Raw genomic sequence first — 25,908 nt, forward strand, 5'->3', positions numbered from 1 at the left:
GCTGTGGTTCGAGGGCTATCCAGGAGATACATGTGGCTTTGTGCTGCCCACTTCTGCTATAAAAACTTAAATTGGCTTAGGAGTAGAATAACATTTGCCCTTCTCATCCTATTGAATCACTTAATCTGCTAGGTTGAGTAAAATTATGGTAATTGAGTTGAAATCCATAATGTGTATAGATGGAAGTGCAATTTCTCCACTATAGTTCATATCTCAAAAGCATTAAATTATAAAGTATGGAAATCTTGCTTGGCACGGTTCTGTTGGTAATAAACAAACTGGTGAAATCTGGCAATTTTTCAAGACATGTGTTGTATTGTAATTTAACAGTGTTGTCATTTTCAGCCCAAACAGCATTTCTGACAATGTTTCTCAGCGAATAGTCTCAGTAGCATGTGGCCACATGCTGCCTGGTTGGAAACTCAACCAGGAAGTCAAAAACACATCCTGGAAGAAAGCAATAGCAAAGCAGTTCTGTACTGTGGCCAAAAAATTGCCTCTTTATTGATCCCTCAGCACAGGACAGCACCTAGTTACCCGGCCAATCACACAAATTAAGCATGGTCAGCCCTGGCTTGTTTTTGCATGGGGGATGTCTTAGGAACTCCAGGTTTGCTAGCAGGACAAACTACTTCTGTAATGCTGCCAAGAAAATAGCCTAGGTGCAATACCCAAGGGTTGAGCTTCAGTTCAGCATGCCTTTAACTTTACCTGCTTCAAATAGTAGTTTTGACAGGGACTTATTCGGTTTCAGCCCAAATAAGACCTAATCCAGAAGCAGGCATTTTATTCTGTGCTTGAAAAGTTGCAGTTGACTTCTTATTTGTCACAATATGAAGAAGAAGAGATTGTTCATTCTAAGGCTTGTGAATGTTTTGCAACGCAGGATTAGGTTAAATAATTGTGTCAGGAGTTTATTAATTATCCAAGGTACATTACTGCCATCTCCTGTCTAGAATATTATCAGAATTTTTGTCATCTAAAATTGGCCTGATAAATGTTTTAAAATAACATTTAGGTGGTGGTGGTGATGTTAGTAGCAAGAGTACCTTTATTTATTGTGTATCTATAACTAAGCACAAAGAGCCAGTTTGGTGTAGTGGTTGAGGCATCAGGCTAGGAACCGGGAGACCGTGAGGTCTAGTCCTTCCTTAGGCACAAAGCCAACCGGGTGACCTTGGGCCATTCACTTCCTCTCAGCCCTAGGAAGCAGGCAAGGGCAAGCCACTTCTGAAAAACCTCGCCAAGAAAACTACAGGGACTAGTCCAGGCCATTTCCATGAATCAGACACAACTGAACGGATTAAAAAAAACCCACTAAGCACAATATAGAGACGCTGGCTGCATATTAAAGTACTTAATATTTTTCCACTTTTAAAACTTTATTTTCAGTTATTAAAGTAGCATTTAGCACATCAATGTCAGCAGTCTTTCAGTGCTATATGCAGGAGCAGTGTGTTTAAGATATTGGTACAACATTTTAAAGCATTTCTAATAGAAGATATCCAAAACATAAAAAGGCTAAGGAACTTTTTTTTAAAATTAAAATCTTGAAGCAAGCAAAGGCAAAAACATAAATTACTTAAGTATGCTTTTAAACAACATTTCCAGAAGAACATGATTATGGTTATAGAACTTGGTTACTCTGCCTTTTATTGAACTTTTTAGCACTTCCTCTTAAAACATTTGCTTGCCCTCAATTGCTCTAGCTGGCATAATTTCACAGCTAAATCTGATTATTTAACACAGTGGTTTTAATTAATTCACTGCCTGAATTGTTACCTAAGAAAGAAGCAAAATGTAGGTTTAAAATGGTAATAACAAGAATAAGGAAAGTAAATATTTTAAACAGTCAGTAACTAACATAAAATACAATAATAGAAGAGGAAGACCCTTGATTTCTGTCCTTCTGCACTTTATACTCCTCCTTGCAATGGTGCTGTGCTCAGTATACTGCCAAACAGAACTATGCTACTTGCCATGTTATTTTGGGAACTTTGTCTCCAAGTAGGTAATTTACATAAAAGTCATCCAGAGTACCTGGAAATTTTTGTGTTAAAAGTGCTGTTGTGATGACACAGTTGTCCCTGTGGAGAAGACAGTAGACAAATATACACAGTGTGTTTCTTTTGCAGTTTCCCCACATAGACAGAGCTTTTCCTCTGGGCAGAATGTTTATCTGCCCTTAAGAATGGCTGAAGGGTTTGTTAAAACATGCAAGGCTGCAGTGATCTGGAAGAATAAGCTGCTTAAGCTACTGTGCCACCCGGAGATTATTTAACCAGATCCTGCCTACCATGCTTGCAGAACTTCTACCCCAGTCTCCCTCTATGGCCATATCTCTTTAAGTGTCTGCTTTAGCCCCTCTCTTGCTTGGTCATTGCCCATTTCTACCAACATCTAGGAAGAACACTCACTGCACCAGTTTGCTCTACCTTTGGTTTCCAGGATACATAGAAACAGTAAACTAGCCTTCTGATGAGAAGTTCAGCTTTAACCAAAAGTTAAATAATCTCATCGAGGTCCTTGTTTTCAACCCTTCTTAGGTCTGCCTCTAATGCTGCATTGAGAAAGCAAAACACCACTTGGAAGTCTTTGTTTAGAAACTTTGTCTGAATGGTCACTAACAGAAGAGTCTTACTTTCCATCCTACGGGGGTTGTGTGCTAGACGTTTATCACAAAAAATGATAGCAGATGGAATATACTGAGCTCCCATCGTATAGAAGAAAGACAAAATAGCTGCAGAGCTCCCTGGGGTCTTCTGAGCTGCATATAAAAAAGTGGTATTTGATTTACAGTTAAATGGAGAATAATATCCCTAGATAGTTAAAACAAGCAGCCTTCTTGAACTTCTGCCCTTTAATGATTCAAGTCAGGCTTCTTAGCCTTTCTGAGAATATTGTGACCTTAGTTTTACTGCTATTTAGGTCAACTGCTGCTCTCTGTAGAAGAGGGGTAAAGATCAAGGTATCCTCTTTGATCCCATCAGTGATAGTGAGAGGACTAAAAATCTGTTTTAGTTAAGTGATTAACAATGGCATTAATAGAAAGATTAAAGGACAGTGGGATAATATGGCCTTGTTTAACCCCAAGTCAAAGCGCTGATATCCTACTCTTATTTTACATCTTATAAATATGAGTAAGCAGAAGATGACCAATTGTTTTATCTCTACACTTTTGTCATAGTTTCATTCCAGAGATATGATTAAATGCCTATTTAAAATCAAGAAAGCAGCATATATGGCAGACCTTGGTTTTGCTGTATATTTCTTCACCAGATAACAAAATCTCTGTTCTGTCACACCTCTACCATCCTCAAAACCTGCCTATTCATCTGCAAGAAAGTTCTCTAAGTCTCTAGTCTGAAAGTTTCCAATATAAGTTTCCAATATAGATCTGATTTTTAATAGACTTATTGGCCAATAATTTGCAGGAAGATCTTCTGTTCCTTTTTTAAATATTGTAATTGGAACAATTATTGCCAAATTCCAGTCTCAGGGAACCTGGCTGTTAAACAGAGAGAGAGAGAGATGCCAAAATAGGTATCCATCAATCTGAATTGTTTTTTGATCAACCCTGGAGGGATCAAAACTACTCTTGATACAATTCCAGTTTTCAAATGACTGATCATTTAGTAGAATTCTGACATGGAAACATGTGACCAGCATAGGAGAGTTCCATCTCCCCCCCCCACACACACACACACACCACCCCGCCAAGAACTCTGTTGGATTCTTGGTCGTTTCTGCATTGAGGCATAAGAATTCTGTATATAAACAGGATTTTAGATAAATTAATTTCACGGTTTATAGTTCTGACCATATGAAATCAGACATCAAAGTTCAGCCAAATAGCCATAATTTTGCAGTAAACATCACCTTCATGAAAGAGTTTCTTACCTTTTCTTACTGCTTGTTTTTTTGTCTTGGCTAGAAGGCTACCTGAGAAATAGTATGAATCTTCATGTAATTATTTTCCTCACCTTGCCCTATTTTTCTATCAGTTTGCAAAATTAACAACTGAGTGTAACAGCTATAATAAATATGCTGGTTCATAGACATATGTACCAGTTTTCCAGAAACATCATCAATTTTATGATGATGAAGAGATTACTGTTTTAGCCATTTATGATTCCCATGCACCACCGAAGAATAAAATTTATTCCATCCCAAACTTATTAGAGCACTTAGCAACAAATTAAGACAGAGGTAGTTTTTACAATAAGGAAAAAGAGTTTGGACTTAACAGTTATGCTTAAGGTCCTTAAAGAAAAGAACCATGTTCTTAAACTGAGTTCAATTTGTCCTTTCTTCCTTCTTCGGGATTTTTCTTTTTAATTTTCAGTCTAATCTATCCGAGGTTTTCAATCCGAGTACTAAGTGGGCTTGATCTTATTTGGTTTTTGAGTCCTCCCAGAATGAGATAAATGCTGCCACCTGGCATTAGAAACATTAACTAGCTTTGATTCAGAAGAAATGGACTGCATTTGGAGTTCTGAAGCCCAACGTGGGGAACAACCTTCTAACCCTATCATTAAACAAAATGTAGCTCTGATGGCCATGCAGCCACCAGGAATTGAGCTCATTTTGAGGGAAATTTTATTTAATGGATTTATAAAAGGTGAGCATCAGTTTTGGATGCAGATCCCTTTATACAAGAAGTTATAGGGAAAGTATCTTACATACGTTTTAGGAGAATTTTGTAACAGAGCAGAATCAACCTTTTTTCAGTGAAGATGTCTCTAGCAACATGATACTATAAATCTGAAAACTTCCCAGAGTGTGTGTTTTCTAGTTCAGGGTTGGGTACACAAGATTTTTAAATTGAACTATAAGTTCTGGTAATTAATAATCCTAAGATTTAAATGAGAAAAATGGATATTCAAAACAAATTCCTGGTCTTGGAATTATGATAAATAATAGTTTATTTACAACATTATTAAAATAGCCTATTGTAAATAATCCAGAGATCTGCCAGTTTATCTAGATTTACCTTTGTTTCTTTTGATTTCACAGCACAAAAAACCATACAACAATATAGCACAAACATTTACGTTTTATGCTTTTCGGACTATTGCTTTTCGTGCATTTGTAATCTGTACTCCATTGAGGAAAATGTTGTGTTAATATATTGAAACTTGATGAAAATGTGTTGCTTAATTCCAAGTAGCTTGAATGGAGGTATCAGCCCTGTTCAGTCATTTGTTATCTTGAGTGCTTCTTGGCTCCTGCTGGCACGCTCACATTGAGTATCAACGTCTGCCATCAGGACATCTTTGCACGCGCGTGCGTTAACTTCACATAAGCCAAGAGGCTGGTTTGTCCTAGCTCTTGTGGAAGCCACCCTGAGGTTCCTATGAAGACATTTGCTCTGAGAATCTGCTACAATAACGATCATGGGAATGGCAGTGGGAATAGATTAAAGTTGAGCACTCTGGATAATAAATTCCTGAATAGGGCTATCGTTATTAGATTAGATTGTCTTTAAACGGTTGAAATACTTGATAAGCATGTGGGTGGACTTCTGGCTAAAAACTGTGTGCTGGCATGGTCATTAAGTTGTAGAATATTTTTATAAAATTGTTAAGAAGTAACTCCTACAAAAATGGCGGAACAAGGAACTTGTAGATGTTTTTAAAACTGCATTGCGCTAGCATACATAGACTATCCTGACTGCTTGCTTATACTTGGCTTAAAATATACCTAGAATCCTTTTTGTGCTTCAGATGAAAAGGAGAGAAGTTGCTCTTGTCTATTGCTAATGCTGATCATACACTATAAAATGACTGCACTGGCTTCCTTTTGACTTAATTTCTTTTCTTTTCTTTTCTGCACAAGCACTCCTATTTGGACAGGGAAACCTCCCTCCTTCTGAGAAACATTGCAGGAAAGCCTTCTCATTTGCTGACCAAGGTGATATGCTACTTACTTCCCACCTGCATGTGACCATAATGGAATTTGTGTAGTGTGTTATGTGTAAATTTGGAGTTTGTTTCTAGTAGCTTGTGTTTATGAAAATGACTTTTCCTCTGGTCAAAGGTGCACAAGGCTTCATGAAATACATTTGGATGGTTGACAATTGTTCAGATACTCTTTCCTAAATCGGCACTTTACAGACTAAGATATGCAAGAAAATATCCTCAGAGCAATAAGCCATGTCAGATTATCCATTGATATGCTATTCACATGGACAGAAATTAGGACACAAAGATTTTAAAAAGTATTAAACTCATTTGTGGTAGAATAAAACAAAAACCTTTCTACTTTTTTCTGTGTGAAATAATAGCCTTTGACCTGTTCATAATCTGTAGCCTTAACCGTGTCCCCCCAAATGCTGCAGTCTGCACCATTTCTCTCTCAAGAGTAAAATTATGAAAAACAGTGCAAATCAAGTTAAATAATTTGGTATGAATTTGATTCATCACTTTGTTTTAATGAACACAGAATTTAATTGTTGCATGGCCTTATATGGCCAGAGGAGAGAGTTCATGAATTGGAGCTGAAAGTTAAGGACTAAATCTCTCCATCAAATGAATAAACTGTTTTTCAATAACAGGTGTATTTTTCCTGGTATACACTGAATCTATCACTGCAGTAGAAAATTACTCCCTTTGTTAAATCAGGATGTTATATTGCCTAGAATCTAAATGCAGTTATTGTTGCCAGATTCAACAAAGTTTGTATTGGAATTACAGAAATCACATAGCTTTAATGAACTTCAACATATTCCTAAAAATCATTTAAGAAAATATGTCTTTGTAAGTAATTGTTAATGCTTCCAAACAGTTTGCTCATTTTAAATCTTTGTGTGTATAGTTATCATTGTATAAAATCATAATCCATAAACTGCTGTCAGTTAACAAGAAAATAGATTATGAATGCAAGGTATAAAGTCATTGATTTCCAGTAGATAAATGAAGGCAACCAAATCAAATCAAAACTTTATTATGGCTAAAGGCAAGCAAGAAGACAAAGCAGACAAGCAGACAAATAATTTATATGGAAGGAACTTAATTTTCAAGATGCATCATTTGGCACATTCTTGATGCTACACAACAAAGGCAACCATAGAGATTAGTCATTGATATATGAGAAATTGAAAGTCTTGTCCGTCTTAATATTTAATTCCTTTTCTTAGAGCATAAGCTTTTCTTAATTGTAGCCTATCAATAGGTGGGGAGAAGATTGAATAGTAAAAGAGGGTTACAAGAAAATGAAATACAGTATATTCATTGTTATTACTTATCAATAGAATCTGTGCACATACTGGTTCAGTGTGACACGAATATTCTTGCAGCATTGGGATAAAGAATTCATGAAGTTTGATCATCTTTGTCTCTGTTTAATCCATGGAAATTTCATCTCAACTATTTTATCATGAAATAAATTGTTATTTATTCATTAAATTTTGGTCATCTTGAGGTCAGTTACAAAATATCCATGGAAGTTGAAATATTCTGCTGTTGTTTTGGGGAAATTACAATTTCTGATGTTAAATTTGTATCTATTTCCTACATTTTCGATATCAGTTTGTCCCCCCTAGAGTTTGGTGGGATATTAGTGAGAATGATAGCTACATTGCAGTGGATGATGATCAGATCTGTGAATCCTTGCTATAGTTAATAACATTAGGTCTACTGTTGTCAGATAAAGGGACAAAGTTAGCATCTCAGTCTGTTGCAAGGTTTTTTCCTCACTGCTGTATCATTGTATCTGTTGTCATAGACAATTAAGCTTCCCCTACGACTGAAAGGGAGTATCTTAACTTTATGTGGGCTGTAATTCATAAAAGCTTACACTGCAATAAATATGTTACCACTGAAACAAGATTCTGCATGGCATTTGTCACAGCAAATTAAGATGATTCCCCCCCCACCCCGGAAAATTAAAATATTAGTTTATCTTTTAGCAATGACTTTCCATTCTAGAGAGAAGCTGGCATTGCTTGGAACTTTACTGAATGGCAGTCCTGATAGAACATGAATAATTACTGTGTGACAGATAGGTTTCCTGGTATTTGATGTTGATAACTGAAATACATTCAGTAGATATTAACTTCTGCAACTACAGCCAGATTTTAAAAGATAGAATTTATTTAAAATAAGTTGAAATAAAGAAGGCTCTAACCTGATATGTCTGTTCTTTTTTGCTAACATAAAAGCCCCACACAGGCATTTGCACCGGGTGGGGAGGGAACAGGACACATGGGTAGCCCACCCCTGCTTCTTTCTGCTTCTGCATACTCAAGAGTTTTAAGAGGAAACCACTTGGGTTTGCTTGAGCTTCAGGACAGCTACCAGTACCATCTGTGAACCTGCTGTATAGCATTCCCAAATTGCCAGAGAAATGTCCCCACATTGGTCAAACTTGAGTACATGTGTACATCCTCTATGCACTTTATTCTCTCCACATAGGGTAAATGCTTGAATGGAACTGCCGAAAGGCCTACTTCAGATATAAGGAAATGTGCTTCCCTGCCACATGAAAAAACCATAGCTCAAGGATGAGTCATAATCTACCATGTTCCTCCTCCTCCTCCTCCTCCTCTTACATGCACCTGGAGTTGAGAACAGTCCAGGACAAAACTCTGGTTTCAGAACTTTCCTTGTTAAACATAATTTACCAAACCACAGTTTCCTGAGTTCAGCCATCACATCCTAGCTTAAAATCTGAAGCAGAAGCTTCTGATGTCCTTGTACCGTATAAGAGAGGAGAAGAGAATTTGTGATCAAGGCTTGCTATGTCTCCTTTCAGCAAGCCTAACTGAGCATTTGATTTAGTGAGTTAAATTCCAGGTCTGTACTCTGTATTTTAGCTAAAATTTGAGGAAAACTGACTCCTGGGTTTCTCCCTGTCAATTGATATGAATGGATGAAGTGCAATCCAGCAGCTGAACTTAGACTATCATGTGGTTAAATATGCTGGTGCTTTGCCACATAACAGTTGCACTAGGCTGCAGCAGTCTACGAAAATTCAAGTTCCATACAGAGTGATCATTACATAAAGTAAGTGGCAGTATTTTTAAAGGCATAATTGATCAGATCTGTACTTCAGCAGAAAGTATTAAGACAGTCTTGAGATCTTCTACTTTATGCAATCACCATTTTAATAAGCTAATATGTTTAAAATTAATCTGATTTTCAACAAGTTCATTAAACTGTGTTAGTTTGATAAGTAATCTTGAAATCCACAATATATTCTTTTATTTGGATGTTTATAGTCTGTGATGTTTTACCATATGGATCTCCTAGATGTAGATTCTTGCTAAAATACTATTTTCCTCATCATAAATACTTTGTAGTAAATAGAACCATCATTCCAGAACAAAACTCATTTTCTGCTATTTCAGTCCCTGGTTTAAATATAATTCATCATTTGTGCAATTTAAATAGTGGCATGGTTTTAACATTTAGATCCATGTTTAGATGCATGCTAATGGAATAAAAACTAAAATTTTAATCAAATATGTTTTCAATAAATACATTACCTAATTTGTGAAAGGTTGCTTGTATTTTAAAAGTTTGCTTAGAAACAGCATTATATTTTAGTGATAATTTTTTATCTTATGCAATTGATTAATACTAAAAATCAAATGGGAAGATCTATATAAAAGTATAACAAATTATTTGCTTTATTTTATCTAAAAATAGCATATGGTATGTAACAGCTAGAGTTCGGAGCAGTAACTTAAAAATCAACCTGCTGTTGTTGATTTATTTTTCAGTAAATCTCAAAAACTCTTGTGAAAATAATTGCCAGGATTCAAAACACTTCCTTAGGCTTATACCACAGCAGAAGATGAATAAGAAACTTCCAATTTTGAAATCAGCCTGCATTTGAAGTGGGAAATTGGGAAAGAGAAGTGTAAAACCAATTAATACTATTGCATCATTCTTTTAATACTGGCTAGTGTTTAATAAAGATGTTGGTAATGAAAAATGCATACAGAAGAACAAACTGGTATTCTGGTAATCTACACCATTTTAAATTATTTTTCTATATGTAGCAACTATTTATATACATAATAAATTAAAACAACATTATAAATCATAATAGTTTTTGCTCCAACAGTTTTGTAAACATGTTTCGAAAGAGATGAATTTCATAACTAATAACCTTAACTCTTTACAAAGAAACACTAACTTCCTAACCTCAGCTTTTTTAAGAATATTTTTTATTTTACTAAAGTTTATAATGCATTCTGTTGGTTAAATAACAAATAAGCAAACTGCTATTTAATCAATGCTTTTAAAGAGGCAGAAGAATAAGGATCATAGTCTAGAATGATGCATTAGAAAAGGAATTATTCTGAGTTTCTGAATTATTCTTGAAACGTGGGTTCTATTACTTAAAGGGGTATGTGTAATGCATGTTTTTAAGTGCTATAAGGACTATAGGTAAGAAGCCATACATCATACCAAACTGTAAACCCCCAAAACAAGTACGTGACTATATCAAGTTTTGTGTCCATCATGTTTCTAAAATAATAAAAAGAATGAAAGAAACAGTCCTATTATGAAAAAGCAATTGTGCCAATATGTTTGAATTCACCATCTTCTCTTCACATTTTTTTAAAGAACCAGGACTGGTCAGTTCAAATTGGCTTATTTGAACAAGTATCAGTTTTGGAAATGGTCTGTTTTATCTGCTAGGTTTCTGATAACCTGTCTCCCTCCCTCCCTCCCTGCCTCCCCAGAGTTACACCTGGATTAAGGAAGAAACCTTTTTAGACATGCTTCACTCACTGCTACCTGCCATTTAACTTTCCTTGTCTATTAAAAGATCCAGGGAGCAACCACAAAATCACTTACGTTGCGTACCATTACTTTGCTCAGACTTAAGAAGTATTTGAACAGGGAGAGCAATATTTCAGTTGGAATTCTTATCAGTTGCATTCATTCATTTCTTGCATCTCAGTTTATCAAACTAATTTTTATGTGGGGGTCAGGGAGAAAACGTGTGTGTGCATATGTGCCTTTGATCTGATCATGCAGCTTAGCTATAACCTTGCTTCATTCTGGGGGGCAAGTTCAGTTCATTCAGAAAACAGACTGCCTATGATTTTTTTGCTCCTCATGCCTTGTAGCCTGCAGAATGTATAAGTAGATGTGTTAAAAAATGGGTTATGGGGCTATTTTCAACTGAAAAGTAGAAATGTAAAAAGATTATTCTATTGACATAGGGTGTTTTTAGTCCTTTACTGGTGTTTCTTTGGATTATACAGCTTTATTTATATAGTAAATACAATCTGAAAAACATATTCTTTAGTGGTGAGAGAGAAGTACAGTTTCTCTCTCATAGAAGCACATAGGATTTAAAGAAATTATTTAGCCAGATTTTCTTCAGAATAATTTCCATAAAAATGTAGTAATAATCTTAGTATCAAGTAAACAGCTATGTACTTATTAAGTCATTACAAGCTGATTCACCTCCAATTTATTTATTATAAACGTTCGAAGAATATTTTCGCCATGTAGTGGTAGAAGTCATCAGCTTTTAAATTGGGCTAATATTCTTGTTCTGGCTAGCTAGTTTTAACTATCAGTATTATTTTGAGAAAAAATAGAATGTTTTTTTTTTAAATAAATATTTTGTTCATGAATAGTTTTTTTTAAAAAATAAAATAAAAAATAGTCTCAGATTAGCTCAAGAAACTTAAAATATTGTGTAGGTGGTAAATTCACTCTTTATACGTGGCTTCTTTTTTATTCACAACAAGAACAAAAAGACAACTGTTCCTACTTTTTCATTCTAAATTATTTTTACATTTTGAAGAAGTCATTCCAAAGTGAGAGGGGGAGGGGAGAGTCTTCACCAGAAGAAGCTATTTCTATTAAAAGTTGGATTGCTACTTCACTAAAGTCTGAATATAAATGTTTAAGTGACTTCCAACAAATCATTGGTATGACTCTTTGAAATGACAGCAACAAACAGGTATTACTTGAATGGTGTAAAATGAATTCTAGTAGATATTAATGGAGAAGTGGTAGCTGGTATTGTTTCATATCCAGTGCCTCTGCAGCAGTTAAGGATTGAAGAAATTGGAAGAAAATAAGCAGAGACATACTGTTTCTTTGTTTTTAGTATTTGTATCTTAATTCTGTCATTCCCTCTTCCTTTCTTCAAAGTTATACTCAATTCTTTCAGACTAGAAGTATCAGAAATAAAATATATCTTTCTCTGCACTTTGTTCAAGGCCACAGAAATAGGCTTCAGGAGGGTTGTCTTACATGCAGTGATTCTCTTTAGTTCCATGTTGAGACAATGGCTTGACATTTCCTTATGTTTCTTTACGATTTTGTTATTGCAGACCTATACTTTTTTCTGATTTTTTTTTGTCATTTTGAGCAAACATACAATATTATCCATAATAAAGATCCATAATACAGGTTTGAAATTCTTTTCGTAGTTCATTATCATTGCTGCTGCTTAATTTTGTGCATTTCCTGATTTATAATTTGTTTCAGTAAGGAGGACAGTTGATAAAAGAATGTGACTCTATATGACTTAATATAGGCACATACAGGCACGTATGATGGAATAATTGTGGATATTGCTCTACCTGTCAAAACTCATAGTCGCAGTTTTCTTCTCTAGAAAATTATTTGTCTACTTCTCAGTTTATTCCTTACATGCCTTATCCAAATATTTATCTGTAATTTCTTCTCTGTTAGTTCACATAGACTTTGTTCTGGTCAAAATTTACAATCAGATGAGGTTAATGGAGATTGTATACTCAGTCATATGGAGAGGGTGTTGCGTAAACAAACCAAGCAATTGTTTCATCAGTTGCCTCTTGCTATAATCTGTTGACTTCTCTTACAAAGTTGTCTATGCCAGTTTCTGCAGGATGGAGTTTATTTTTCCTTTTTGAGCTATGGGTAATATACAAAGTCTTTTTGACCTATATAATTGGGCTGGAACATTGCTGTCAGATAACTTTGAAAAGTTAGTAATAGACGCTGATTATGACTTGGAAGGTTGGGCCAGTGGACAGCCATCATCATCTTATTTTTTGAGGATATATCCACCTAAACATAATCGGTTATTGCTGTTACTATGCCTATTCTTATATCACTTGTCTTATTAGTAGCAAGTACTAAGAGAAGTAGAGTAGAAATCTTCCTGTTTTGTCCAGTTGCACTGAACTATTACATTGTAATGACAAACATCAGGATTCTAGGAGTAAATTGAGAAGCCCATCCAAAATTTAGGACAGAAAAAGAAGATAGGCATAATATGCACTACAGTAATCGGAAAATTCAGGCAAATCCTCTTTAGCATCTTCAGAGTAGAAACACTTGTTGTAATGATGGTTCACATGAGCAACCAGTGGTTACATTTCTTTCTCAAACATATTTTGCATTTTGTGTGGGGCCAGTCTTACCTACAGATGTAGACAATTAATATCTTCCCATACGGGTTTTACTTACCGCTTGCTGCCATGATTATACAGTATGCTTTATGGACAGAAACATATTCACCAAATATTCTGGACTGGTGGAATGTGTTCTGCTCATCCCAAATATTTTTTTAAAAAAGTTCATTTGCAGCGTAAGACATTTTTATTTTATATACAAAGTGCTGAGTTGTTTGGAATATTTTCCCCATTTTTTATTTTCAAGATATGTGAAACCCTCTTTGTGTTAGATACGATGGGCTCTTACACCACCTTCCAAATGTTCTTTGTTTCTTGTGTAATTGATTATTCAGATCATGTTTCAGGCCTCATTTATCATTGCTCTTATCAATTTACTTATTACTTTCATTGAAGGTTATTATGTTTCTGATGAACAAGGCCATTTCTTTTGCCAGCTGTTGCCTTTTTCACAACTAATTGTAATACAAACTGAACTTGATGAGGCAGGTGGTAGCATGGGGAGCTAGGAAAGAATCCAGAAGTCTTCATGAGGATGGAGAAAAATAGCATAAATGTTATATTGTGCTGTAAAATGTCTGTGCCCAAACAGGTGCATTTGAATAGCACGTGCTTTTTAAGTATAATATTTTAAAATGATGGGAGGTTTCCTGTAAATATTAGATTAGCATGCAATGCTTTTTTATATACTTTGGAAGTACTTTTATAATAGAAATACACTTAATGGAATTCTGCCTTTTGTCTTTACAATTCTGTTCTTTGAAGTACTCTACTGGATGATATAATTGGGAATGGGGGAGATGGAAGGGACATGTGATAGATTTTAAGGGAAAACCAAAGTGTATATTGCTTTAAATGGTTTTGTCATAGAAGAATATATATCAGTCCAGTCCAGTTATATGCCCATTGTTAAACCAAAAATTATTTTCCCTAGGAGGAACAGGCTGCTAAGCTAAAGGCTGAAAAGATCAGGGTTGCTTTAGAGAAGATTAAAGAAGCACAAGTTAAAAAGGTAAGTTCTTCTTGTTTTACATGCAGAATTAAGACTCTCATTTCTTAGGTTATATTTCTAGTTCTATAATTTATGTCACCTTGCAATTCTAGTTATCAAGCAATATTCAACTTGGAGTACAGCAACAGACAGTTCCTTTTTAATGATTCCAGGGTGTGGGTTGTATCCAGGTGTATCCATTCTCCCTATCTCCCTTCCTCTATAACTCCTGCACAACTCCCAATCTGCTGCATAGGCCTCAGGAAACCTTTCCTGGACATCTAAAGATACACAAAGATATGAGCTAGGGAGAGTGTAGAATCATCTCAAACTAATAGGAGTTATTGGAAATGTTAAATTATACTTCACGTCCATGTAAAAATCGTATCAGCAAAAATTCTTACAATCTAATACAGGTAGTCCTTGCTTAACAATGGTAATTGGGACTAGCAGCTCTGTCACTAAGCGATGCAGTCGCAAAGCACAATGTCACATGACCACACCAACTTACAGCAGCAGTTGCGGCAGTCCCAGTTGCCCTCGTTAGGCGAATCCCACGTGGTTGCAGCATCCTGCGATCACCATTTGCGACCTCCTGCTGGCTTCCCCATTGACTTTGCTTGTCGGAAGCTGGCAGTGAAGGTTGCAAATTGTGATGACATGACTGCGGGATGCTGCAATGCCGTAATTGTGAGCTGGTTGCCAAGCACCAAATCATGATCATGTGACTGCAGGGATGCTGTGACAGCTGCAGCTATGAGGACCCATCGTAAGTCCCCCTCATTCAGAGCCGCTGTAACTTCAAACGGTCGCTGAAAGGGTTCAGCAAGGATTACCTGTACTGGGGGTAGTAATTCTGTTTTGAAATTTCATCTGCCTGGTGTTTAATGCCTTCTCCTTTATCTCTGCTACAGCTTGTGATAAGAGTCCACATGTCTGATGACAGCTCCAAGACAATGATGGTAGATGAAAGACAGACAGTAAGACAAGTGCTAGACAACTTGATGGACAAATCACACTGTGGATTTAGCTTAGACTGGTCCTTGGTAGAAACAATCTCAGAATTACAAATGGGTTAGTAATGCAGATTTCTTGATTGTATCAAACTGTTACAGAATTTTTATGATGCATGATCTTGTTTGGGGGTTCTTTACTGGTTTTTGAATTCATATGCCACATTTTAAAAGGTGGCTTATTTTGTCTATCAATTGTTGGGGTGGGGACCTGATCTTTTTTAGATTTCAGGGCAATGTGTATGGGTACGTATGTCTGCGTATGAATGACAAGAGCTAGGTTCTAGTCCTTTAAGCATGGGAACCAGCTAGGTTACTTTGGGCCAGACTTTTCCTTGCTTAGAAGTCTTTGTAAAGATTCTTTTATAATTCTTGAAGTCCTAGGTTTGCTAACACTTCTGTAAAGTTTGGATGTTTCCACTTTGATTACATAAGCACAAGCTTTCAGAGGACCAATCAGAAATACAATAATAGTTAGTCAAGGCTTGGTTTTCCTTGCGAGTTGCAGCATATCAGACTGTATGGGGTTTATACCATACTGCTTTTACCTGTTCAAGCTCTTGTCCACATTTTTATTTAAAAGTCAACAACATATTTATTACAAGTGGTTGATGTTAGACATGCTACTTTTGGCCTGTTAAAAATGCATTTATATGGATAGAGCCTTTAGATTATAACTTCAGTATATAGTTTGTTTTCATCATCCTTTTGTATATAAAGAACATTTTTAGTAGTCTATTTAAATATTGGGATGCCTTTTGAATAGAGATATGGTGCAATCTATTGGTTTTGTTTTTATTACAGTACACTTCATTCCACAGAATTAAAATATTATTTGTAATAATTCCTGTTTCTGTACTCTTGTATGTGAGTAGTCTTTCCCCCTTTTGAAAAACGTTCCTTTGTATTTTTCATAATAATGGAGTGATGGTTCATTCCATTGGTACATGAAATCAAATCTATTTTGAATTTAGATTGTAGGATAAAAGTAGACAAAATCAGGGTTCATACAAGAACCTTGCAGTTGGACTTTGTCTGTGGTTGAAATCATAGCCTCCTAATTCCAGAAAGCAAACAGAATGTTTGCTTGCATATGCACAGATTCATCTGTATGCAAAATAGGTTTGTAAAATTTGTTCCCACAACAAAAAAAGCACAAATACATATTTATGCATTACAAAAGCCATTTAGTTGGAAAATAGACTTTTTCCTGTGTTTGGTAAATATGAAAGATATATGTTCTTCTCTTTTACCATTTTGTTAATCTGCATTGTCACATGACATCAGGGAAAGGACTTCAGACTGTAAAATTGGACAACCTGATTTTGAATTTAAAATGTTTGTTATATTTCCTGTAATTATGCAGAGAGAATTTTTGAAGACCATGAAAACTTAGTTGAAAACCTCCTGAACTGGACAAGAGATAGTCAAAACAAGCTTATGTTTGTTGAACGTATAGAAAAATACGCACTTTTTAAAAATCCCCAGGTGAGTATAATGCTTTTTTTTCTGCATTTGACCATCCATTGAGGCTTAAGCTCCCTTTGTTATTTTTACATGCTTAATGCTCTAACATTTATTGAATATAATTTATTGAAATAAAAATTAACCATGACCTGAAAGGGAGCTGAAGTATTTCTTAAATTTGTTTTGATGTTTATGTTCCCCCTCCCCCATTAACTTCTGAACATCATTAAAAATATATCGGCTTTTAAGTTTCTGACCAAATTTTTGTATCAGGGAATAAACATACCTGTCAGTATTTCAGTGCTGGATGCATCTATATGCTTTGTATGTAGTATGACTAAAATCTTTATTAAAAAAATATCTAATACTCAGGGTAGGTTAAAAGACTTCATATTATTGCCATAAATTTATACTTTTTTCCGTGTTGAAAAGATTTAGTCACAAATAGAACTCTCTATTAATTAGCATCAAGAAAAATTGAGACTAAGATGACTGTTTCATGTTACAGCTCTAGCTTCAATTTCTCTATTGCAGAATTATCTTCTTGGGAAAAGAGAAACCTCTGAAATGGCAGACAGGAACAAGGAAGTATTACTGGAGGTAAGTCTATCTACGAAGTTGACAAGATGGGAACCATTTACTTCTGTCCACAAAAGGGAAAGCTGCTGTAAGAATATCTTGAAATACAGTCAAGATACAGTCATGATACAGTCAAGATCTTGAAATACAGTCCACGCCCCATCCACAGAATTCAAAATATAAATCTATCTAGCACATGAAGTATAATGAGGAGTATTGTAATACTTATCTGCCATAATTGAGAACTTTTATGAGGAAGTGCCAGTTTACAGAGGAAAGACCAGACAGAAACTTGGAAAGAAAATACTTGGAAATCTTAAAAAACAAATTATCCAGTGAAAGTATGTTGTAATACTCAGGCAAGCTTAAACAACTGAGAGCCTTTTATGCTAAACCAGGGGTAGGGAGCGAGATTTGTTTTCCCTGCTTGAGTCATCCAAGTCCCCACAGGCCAAAACAGCGATCCTTTTGGGCTGAAGGTTTCTCATCCGCACTCTAAGAGACAGAGAGGGAAATACTGAAGAGACAAGTGATGCAAGAAATTTTCTTGTGAATGCATAAAGTTCAGTTTTCACATTTGCTTTACCCATCTGTTCTAGGAGTGTTTTTGTGGAAGCTCAGTAACAGTGCCAGAAATTGAGGGAGTACTGTGGCTGAAAGATGATGGTAAAAAATCTTGGAAGAAGCGTTACTTTCTTCTGCGAGCTTCTGGAATCTACTACGTTCCAAAAGGAAAAGCAAAGGTAAAATCCCTTAAGTCTTATGTCATGGTCATCTTTTCAAACAGACACGATGGTGACTTTAACTAGAAAAAGCACAGTAAAACAGGCTTTTATGATTCATTTACAGTATGAAGCAGGCGTCATACTGCATGGGGAATGTTCATGGCCTAAGCCTTCACTTTGAAATTGACTAGCAGTCTGAAAAACATTCTGAGTTTGAACCCATGGGTTTCAGTGTTCTGTTGCCAACGTTTTAAAATTTTGTCCTGAGCTTGGACAAAACAAGGATGTTCAAGCGATCATGATAGTAGTTATAGCTATAGAAAAAAATAGAACCCCAGGACTCAGTTGGGGGAGTGCATGCAGGTTCTTTCCTTCTGGTTTATTTTTCCTCTTTGTAATTTCAATTATTTTTATTATATTTTGAGGTTTTTAGTAATTTAAGTATTTCCCATCACCACCCTCAACAAAGCTTCTGGAGAACAAACAGCGTTTCTTTTTTTCTTTGGCTAGCTATTATGTTTGTGCAAAAGAGAACAAGTGATAATTATTGATTTACTGATTTTCAAAGTGAAATTGCATCTTTGTGGGCCATTATAAAAGGTTTAACATAAAATTCCTGAAAGAACCTGCTCCCAAAGAAACAAATCTAAGTTGATTCCTCTGCAAATTCAGTGGTGTCTGTCTAAAGCAAACACACATCGTTGATAGAACAAATTCCTTCTCCCCCACTGAAGGCCCTATATGTGCTCCAGAGAGAACAGGAAGATGAGATGAAAGCTACTCACAAGATGCTGGTTGAAAATGAAATCCAATTAAGCCTTTCATATTACTGGCCCTCATATAGGACTTAAAACTGAGAATGAAAATTTCTAATATACAGTATATTGATGAGATATCTTTTTAATATCAAGTAATAGTTCATAAAGACATCTTTGTATCCCTTTCTTGTATTTGTTATGATGAATTAATTCTGTTCTGGTTCATTTCCTGCTGATTTCTGTTGGAATATTGCCATACTGTATAAAATGTTATGTATATTAAGATAATTGTATAAAACTAATTGCACTTCCTTGCATATTTGACAGATCTAGCAGAATGCCTTATATTGATCTTACAATAATCCTCCCCCATCCATCACACACCCATTGCATATAGTATTGATGATTTCTCCCCAAGCTGGAGTTAAGAATTCACCTAACCTTCAGAGGGAATTAAGATATCACTAAAAGTTGACAGCAGACACTCTGATGGTAGTGATTGGTAATTACTATTTGGCAGGAGACATCATTTGTGTATGCAGTGAAACAGACTTTATTAAACAGACTCAGTTTAGGAGACTTCAGATGCACCTGACCAAATTTCTGCCCAGACTTCCTCCCAAAATAATGGACAAGTCTATTGCATCCAAAGTAGTATAAACAAGGCAGTTAAATTTGTAATAATGATATGTTATGTTTATGTAATAATACCATGATGCAAATCATGAAGGATTGTAATTTGTATCATTTGCATTATGGTGTACTACAGACATTACATGCAAATGATGTAATATGCAGTTCAGTGGACATTTGGGGATAATGGACAATCCATCTCCCCCATATTTTGGAGTGTCAGGTTGAAGTAGTGGTTAAGATGTTGGACTGGCCCTGGGGAGAGCTAGGTTTTGCTCCACCATCAATCACAAAAGCTCACTGGACTGGTGACTTTGGGCCATCATTCACTCTCAGTCCAACCTACCTCACAGGGTTGTGGGGAAAAAAGGAGGCAATGCTTTATATGCTCCTAAACAAAAATACACAATATAAATGTAACAAATTAACAGATACAAATAATTGGTCTGTTGTATCAAGGTTTCACTATTCATTCAGTTGAGCACGTATATATGCAGTAGCCTTGACAGAATTAATATGATTTGTAGATCTTTGTCCATGACCAAATGTGTCATTATTGATAGGTCTCACGAGATCTTGTGTGCTTTCTTCAATTGGATCATGTTAATGTTTACTATGGACAAGATTATCGCAACAAGTACAAAGCTCCTACAGACTATTGTCTAGTACTAAAGGTAACTATTGACTAATACTTCTGATATGACAAATGAATAAACATCAAAGAAAACCGTCTATAAAAAGTAGTTGAAATGCAACTTGTTTCCACGTGCCATGGATTTCGTAACATGGCAGGTATATCATCCAGTGCTGTTTTGTTTAGGACGTTTTAATGTTCCTTTAAAATTAATGCAAGTACAGATTTTATTTCCCTATTAGAGAAAATGACAATATTTTCATTTTATTTGGAGGATTTACTCTAATCTTTATATGAAAGCATAGCATTAATGAATATTTTAATGAAATCCCTTTTTTTGTGATTACAGACAATAGAATCAATTCTGAATATGCTTCAGCAGGTCCCCATTATGATTCATTTTAGTTCTGTAATTACATCTTTTTAATCAAATCAAAATAGATTAAATATTTTTCTTTCAGCATCCCCAAATTCAGAAGAAATCCCAATATATTAAGTATTTATGTTGTGATGATATCAGAACCCTTCATCAGTGGATAAACGGCATCCGTATTGCTAAGGTATTACCTCCTTCTATTCATGTTTTTATTTAGCATTAATCCTATATCAGAATGACTATTACTTTTATCCACTGCAGTTTTGGGAAACACTTGAATAGAATGTGTTATCTGCTCCTAGTTTAATTGTTACCCTGTTGTTCCACTCTTAACAAGAACTGTTTAATATTAATTCAATCAAGCCAGTATCATGACGGAATATAATTTTCTCTGAAATATGAATGATTGAGAAACAGAAAACAACTAAGGAATAAATATGCTGTTATTTTTTCCCCCTTGGAGGAAGAGACAGATAAAAGCTAACTGGTGCAATGTTGCCAGTAATTAACACTTTTTTAGGGTGTATTTCTGTATTTGGATGGCAGTGAGTATCAGTTTACAAGCATTCCCACCTATGACCCATAGCAAGGTAACTCAAATAATAAAGAATACAGAGTGTAAAACAAAATGAAATGAATACGATTAAAATCAAAATTGACAATAGATGTTTCACCAGCAACTGACTTGGCCATTAAAAAAAAAAACCAGATAGTTTAAATTGGCTAATCCATCTTTGCCCTCTAGACTTCCTTGGTTGCCCTGCAATCTGAATGGAAGGAAGGGCAGCCATCAGCACACCTTCCATTTCCTGCAGCAGCCAGATTGATGCCTCCCAGGATCCAGTTTGATCTAGTGGTTAAGGTGCTGGGCTAGAAACCAGGAGGCTGTGAGTTCTAATACCGCCTTAGGCATGAAAGCTGGCTGGGTGACCTTGGGCCAGTCACACACACACAGCCCAACTCGCCTCACAGGGTTGTTGTTGTCAGGAAAATAGGAGGAGGAAGGAGTATTAGGTATGTTCGCCACCTTGAGTTATTTATAAAAATAATAAAGGTGGGATAAAAATTAAATAAAATTAAAATTAAATAATAAATCTCTCTCCCTGCCCTTTGATGCTAAAATGCATCCCCAACTCTACCCCTACCATCCCAAGGGACATGAAAGAGATAACTTAAATAGCTAACTGTAACATTATGATTAATCTATTTCCTGAAAATTAATGATAAGTTTGCTATAACTATGCAGTGTGTTTGTCTAGGAGCAGAATCTGAAACATAATCACACTACCCACTTTTCTCTTTTAACTTTGCTGTTTCTTAACAGTGCAGTTGTAAAATTAGAGAAGTCTGTCTGACTCAGCATATACCTAGGCAAGATAACTTGAAGGCAGTGTCAGAATTTTCTGGAAGCAGAGGAGGAGGGAAATTCCTGTGGCAAATTTCAGGCAGCTCCCTTTACCCCATCATACTGAAACTAAGGACCACATACCCTGCTCTTTTCTGAGGATACCAGGCTCTTTCAGATGAAGAGAAGGATTTCTCAGGTTGCCTTCTGCTTGGGCAACCAATGAGTGGCCCCCCTTTATTTATTCTCAACTATGCTCAGGTTCCAATCATTTTTGTTTTATTGTTTCCTCTTAGTGATGCTAATCAACTTATCAGTAATTGTAACCCCCTTTTTAAAATCTGTGTCAGAATGAACGGTCCTAGGAGTCTGATATGCATGTGCTGATAGCCTTAGTTTTATTTTTTTAGTTAAATCCATTTTTGAAACCAACTGTTGCTGGTTTATTCTCTATGAATTTATTTATATTACTATTTGAACATATGTCTACATATGTCTAAAATGTCTAGAAAATTATCATTCAGTATGTCAGGAAAAAATGATTGCTTGGACCTAGTAATTTAACATAAGTTGTCAGATTTTATGACAGTTTGTATATATCTGCCCGTGTTGCTGAGCCAGTTATTTTACAAGAAAGTTCTTTTAGACTTTTAGGCATATCAGAGTTAAAAAGAGAGATTCCAGTTCTTAATCCAAACCCAGAGAGTCATGCTACTACTAAGCTTGCTCTTGTAGAATTAGAGTGTACATTGGGATTGACTTGGATAAGCTTAGATTTGAATCATCCATCTGGAAATGGTATAACCAAGCAGCATTCATATTTCATATTTTGTGCAGTATGGGAAGCAATTGTATGTGAATTATCAAGAAGCTCTGAAAAGGACAGAATCAGCATATGACTGGACATCTCTGTCCAGCTCCAGTATTAAGTCAGGATCCAGCTCATCTAGTTTGCCAGGTAAGCCCCAATAGGCCAAACAGCTATTTCTATGTGTATTGTATATATGTTGGTTCAGTGACTAGTGAAAATAAATGCATTTCTGTTTCTCTCCCTCATCCCCTTTGGTATGAAAATTATGCCTGCAGTCTAATGTGGAAACAAAAAAAATGCATTTTGAAATGGAAAGGAATGAATTAAAATACAGACCAGTCATTGTGACATGAGTCACAACCTGGGAACATTCTACAGCAGACAATAAAGTAATCAACTTGTAAGCATTTTGAAAGCAGTACAGTGATTAGGAGAAGTCCATGTGGACTTTTTAAGAAAATGTCTTGTTAAAATAATCTTAATTTCATTCTTTATTAGTTGATTACCTTAGTAGATTTTGGGAATGCTGTAAACATAAAACATCTTGACTTCAGCAAAGCGTTTGTAAGTTGACTTGGAAACTGACTGAAAAATATTCATCAACTGTTCCTCATCAAAGTAGAATGAGATATCAATAATATATTCTCTAATAACGTAGATGAAGAAGTAAACAGAGTTATTAGATTTGCCAATGACACAACATTGGGTGGGACAGGTAATTCTCTAGAAGCCAGACACCAAACTTAAAGTTAGCTTAATAGATGAGAGGAAAGGGATAAAAATAAAGAATGAATTTAATACAGACAATCAGTAATTTTATTTATGGTCCAAGACCAAATGCAATGAAAGACCAGCACATAATACGATACCTATAAAAATAAATTTTAAAATTTTGAGAAAATCCTACAGCAATTAGCAGCTAACAGTTAATACAATGAGAGAGGAATAAGACTATTTCTAACAGATATAGCTATTGATACAAATTTTGCAACCTTCTTAGAGGTTTCTGAAGAGCGGTCACCTAGGGGAAGGGTAACAGCCTCCTGGTCACAGTGGCAATTAAAGTTATGAACAATTGGAAGTATCAAACTTGATTGCCATTGGCTGTACAGTGGACATTTTGATAGCACATGTGAAGCAGATTCTACCTCTGAGTCTGAATAGAAACAAGTTCAGGTTTCATATGGGAGCTTATATATCTACCTGTTGTTTGCCCAATCTGGGCCAAACTAAATAGTCTCCTATCTGCAGCATATAAGATGTTAACAAAATACCCAGGGACAGACCAGGGAGGAGGAGCAATTGTGCTATTAAAGGGATGGGAGACTTTGGCTCTGTCATTCTGGATATCTAGATCCCAGATCCTCTGTTTTAGTTCTGCCAGGGTTTTATCAAGTCCCAAAGCAGGTAGTGCTGACAAGGGAGGACCACAATATGCCAAATCATCACTAATTTGTCTTCTTAGGTTAAAAGAGAACCTATCCAGCAAGGTGAGATGAACTAAGGAAGTTCCTCAGTAGACTTGCTTCAGCCAGAATCTGAGAAAGTCTTAATCAGGCCCCAGGGGAAATGCAGCCTAATGCTAGTCATGTCAGGGCATTAGAAGTTGAATAAGGGACTTGTAGTAAGATTTTCAAGAATTTTGATTGGATTGCTTCTAAGCTAGGAGACTCCTTATAAATACACAACTGAGCACCATATAGCATCAAACCCAGAACTGTGGCTTTAAATATTTTAACAGCTACTGGGACATAATTATTACCAAACTGACCTGCAGATGTAGCAGTAGCGAGGGATGCTTAATGGAGAAAGATGTAGAAGCCTTCACCGAAGAAAGAAGCATTTGCTCAGGTATAGGATGAGAGCTGTCTTGCTTGGGAATGGTGCATGTAAAAAGGTGTTGATATTGTAGTTGATCACAAGCTGAATATGATTCAACAGAGCGTCCTGCCTGCTAAAAAGGCAGATAAAATTTAAAGCTGCATGAATTGAAGTATTCAAGTCATGGATATTCCACTAAGTTCTGCTTTGACTAGACCCCAGCTTCGTTCTTCTATTGAGTTCTAGGCACCAAACTTTCATGTTCAGAGAAATGGGAACTGTTTCAGAGAAGGGCAGTGAGGATAATGAATGGATCAGAAACTAAGTCTTACAAGGAGAAACCAAGGAAAGTAGAGCATTTTTCAAGAAACTGGAAGGGTGTCACACAGAAGAAGGTCAAGATGTGTTTTCTATCAACCCAGAATTCAGAACACTAATTAATTACGTAACAGAAAATCAGATTCCAGTTCATTATTGGGGGGAAAAATCTAAAAAAGTTTTGAAAGTGGAACCAAAGGAGGAGGTGAGTTCCTGGTAATGGATGAGTTCAAGCAAAAACTGGAGCAATTTCAGTCGAGAATAATTTAGAATTCTGTGTTGAGCGTGATGGCCTAAATGTCCTCTTTTAGTCTGGTGATTAAGTGAAAAGAATCTGTACGTTGAGAATATGTTTATATGACTGGCATTAAAATAAGATTTGGCTTCTGCTTTGTCCTGCACTCTCTTTTCCCCAAATTAGTACTATTTCATTATATACCATCCCGTTCGCAGCGGCAATGGAGTGTGAGAATGCTCCATCTAAGTCGGAGTAGTTATGATTTTTTTTAAAGGTAGAAAAATAGCAAACACTTTTCAATATTTGTTTTGACAGAATCTCAGTCCAATCATTCCAATCAATCTGACAGTGGAGTTTCAGACACTCAAACAGGACATGTCCGTTCCCAAAGTATTGTTAGCTCCATCTTTTCAGAAGCTTGGAAGCGGGGAACTCAGTTGGAAGAGTCCAGCAAGATTAGTGTAAGTATAATCATTGTTGGAAGGGAATTTTCCCATTACAAAATCTGGCCTTGCTTGAAGGTCCTGATTTTTATTCATTTAAGAAGCCAAAGTGTAAAGTGTAAACCAGCAAAGCCTCCTGACTTCTGAACATGTGTCATGGTGGGAAAACGTTGCTTGACATCCCCCGTTGGTTTCCCTGTCACTTGATCCCCCGTGTTTCATTCTGTGTTTTTGTTCTTGTTTTTCCTGTTGCCCTGCAGCCTCATGTGGCAAAAGCAAAACCTGGAACAGCTCTGAGCTCCACTGCAGTGATGGCTTAAGCAGGGGTAGAGTTAAGGTCAGGGGCTTTGCTTGAACTATTAACCTGGGGGAATGATG

General features: G+C 35.9%; 1 protein-coding gene across 2 annotated transcripts in view; it reads left to right on the forward strand.

The window, feature by feature from the left end:
* RAPH1 (Ras association (RalGDS/AF-6) and pleckstrin homology domains 1) overlaps positions 1 to 25,908 on the forward strand; it is a 48,336-nt gene that overhangs the window by 14,728 nt on the left and 7,700 nt on the right. Inside the window, exons 4-13 of one of the 2 annotated variants that reach the window (XM_063317966.1) lie at positions 5,839 to 5,913; positions 14,313 to 14,390; positions 15,284 to 15,443; positions 16,749 to 16,870; positions 17,384 to 17,449; positions 18,028 to 18,171; positions 20,108 to 20,218; positions 20,640 to 20,738; positions 22,737 to 22,857; positions 25,403 to 25,548. In XM_063317966.1, the coding sequence (XP_063174036.1) occupies positions 5,839 to 5,913; positions 14,313 to 14,390; positions 15,284 to 15,443; positions 16,749 to 16,870; positions 17,384 to 17,449; positions 18,028 to 18,171; positions 20,108 to 20,218; positions 20,640 to 20,738; positions 22,737 to 22,857; positions 25,403 to 25,548 (1,122 nt within the window). The remainder of the gene's footprint in view (positions 1 to 5,838; positions 5,914 to 14,312; positions 14,391 to 15,283; positions 15,444 to 16,748; positions 16,871 to 17,383; positions 17,450 to 18,027; positions 18,172 to 20,107; positions 20,219 to 20,639; positions 20,739 to 22,736; positions 22,858 to 25,402; positions 25,549 to 25,908) is intronic. The other variant, XM_063317967.1, reaches the window with a different exon arrangement.

Source organism: Candoia aspera, chromosome 1 (assembly GCF_035149785.1).
Source record: "Candoia aspera isolate rCanAsp1 chromosome 1, rCanAsp1.hap2, whole genome shotgun sequence".
NCBI classification, from domain to species: Eukaryota; Metazoa; Chordata; class Lepidosauria; order Squamata; family Boidae; genus Candoia; species Candoia aspera.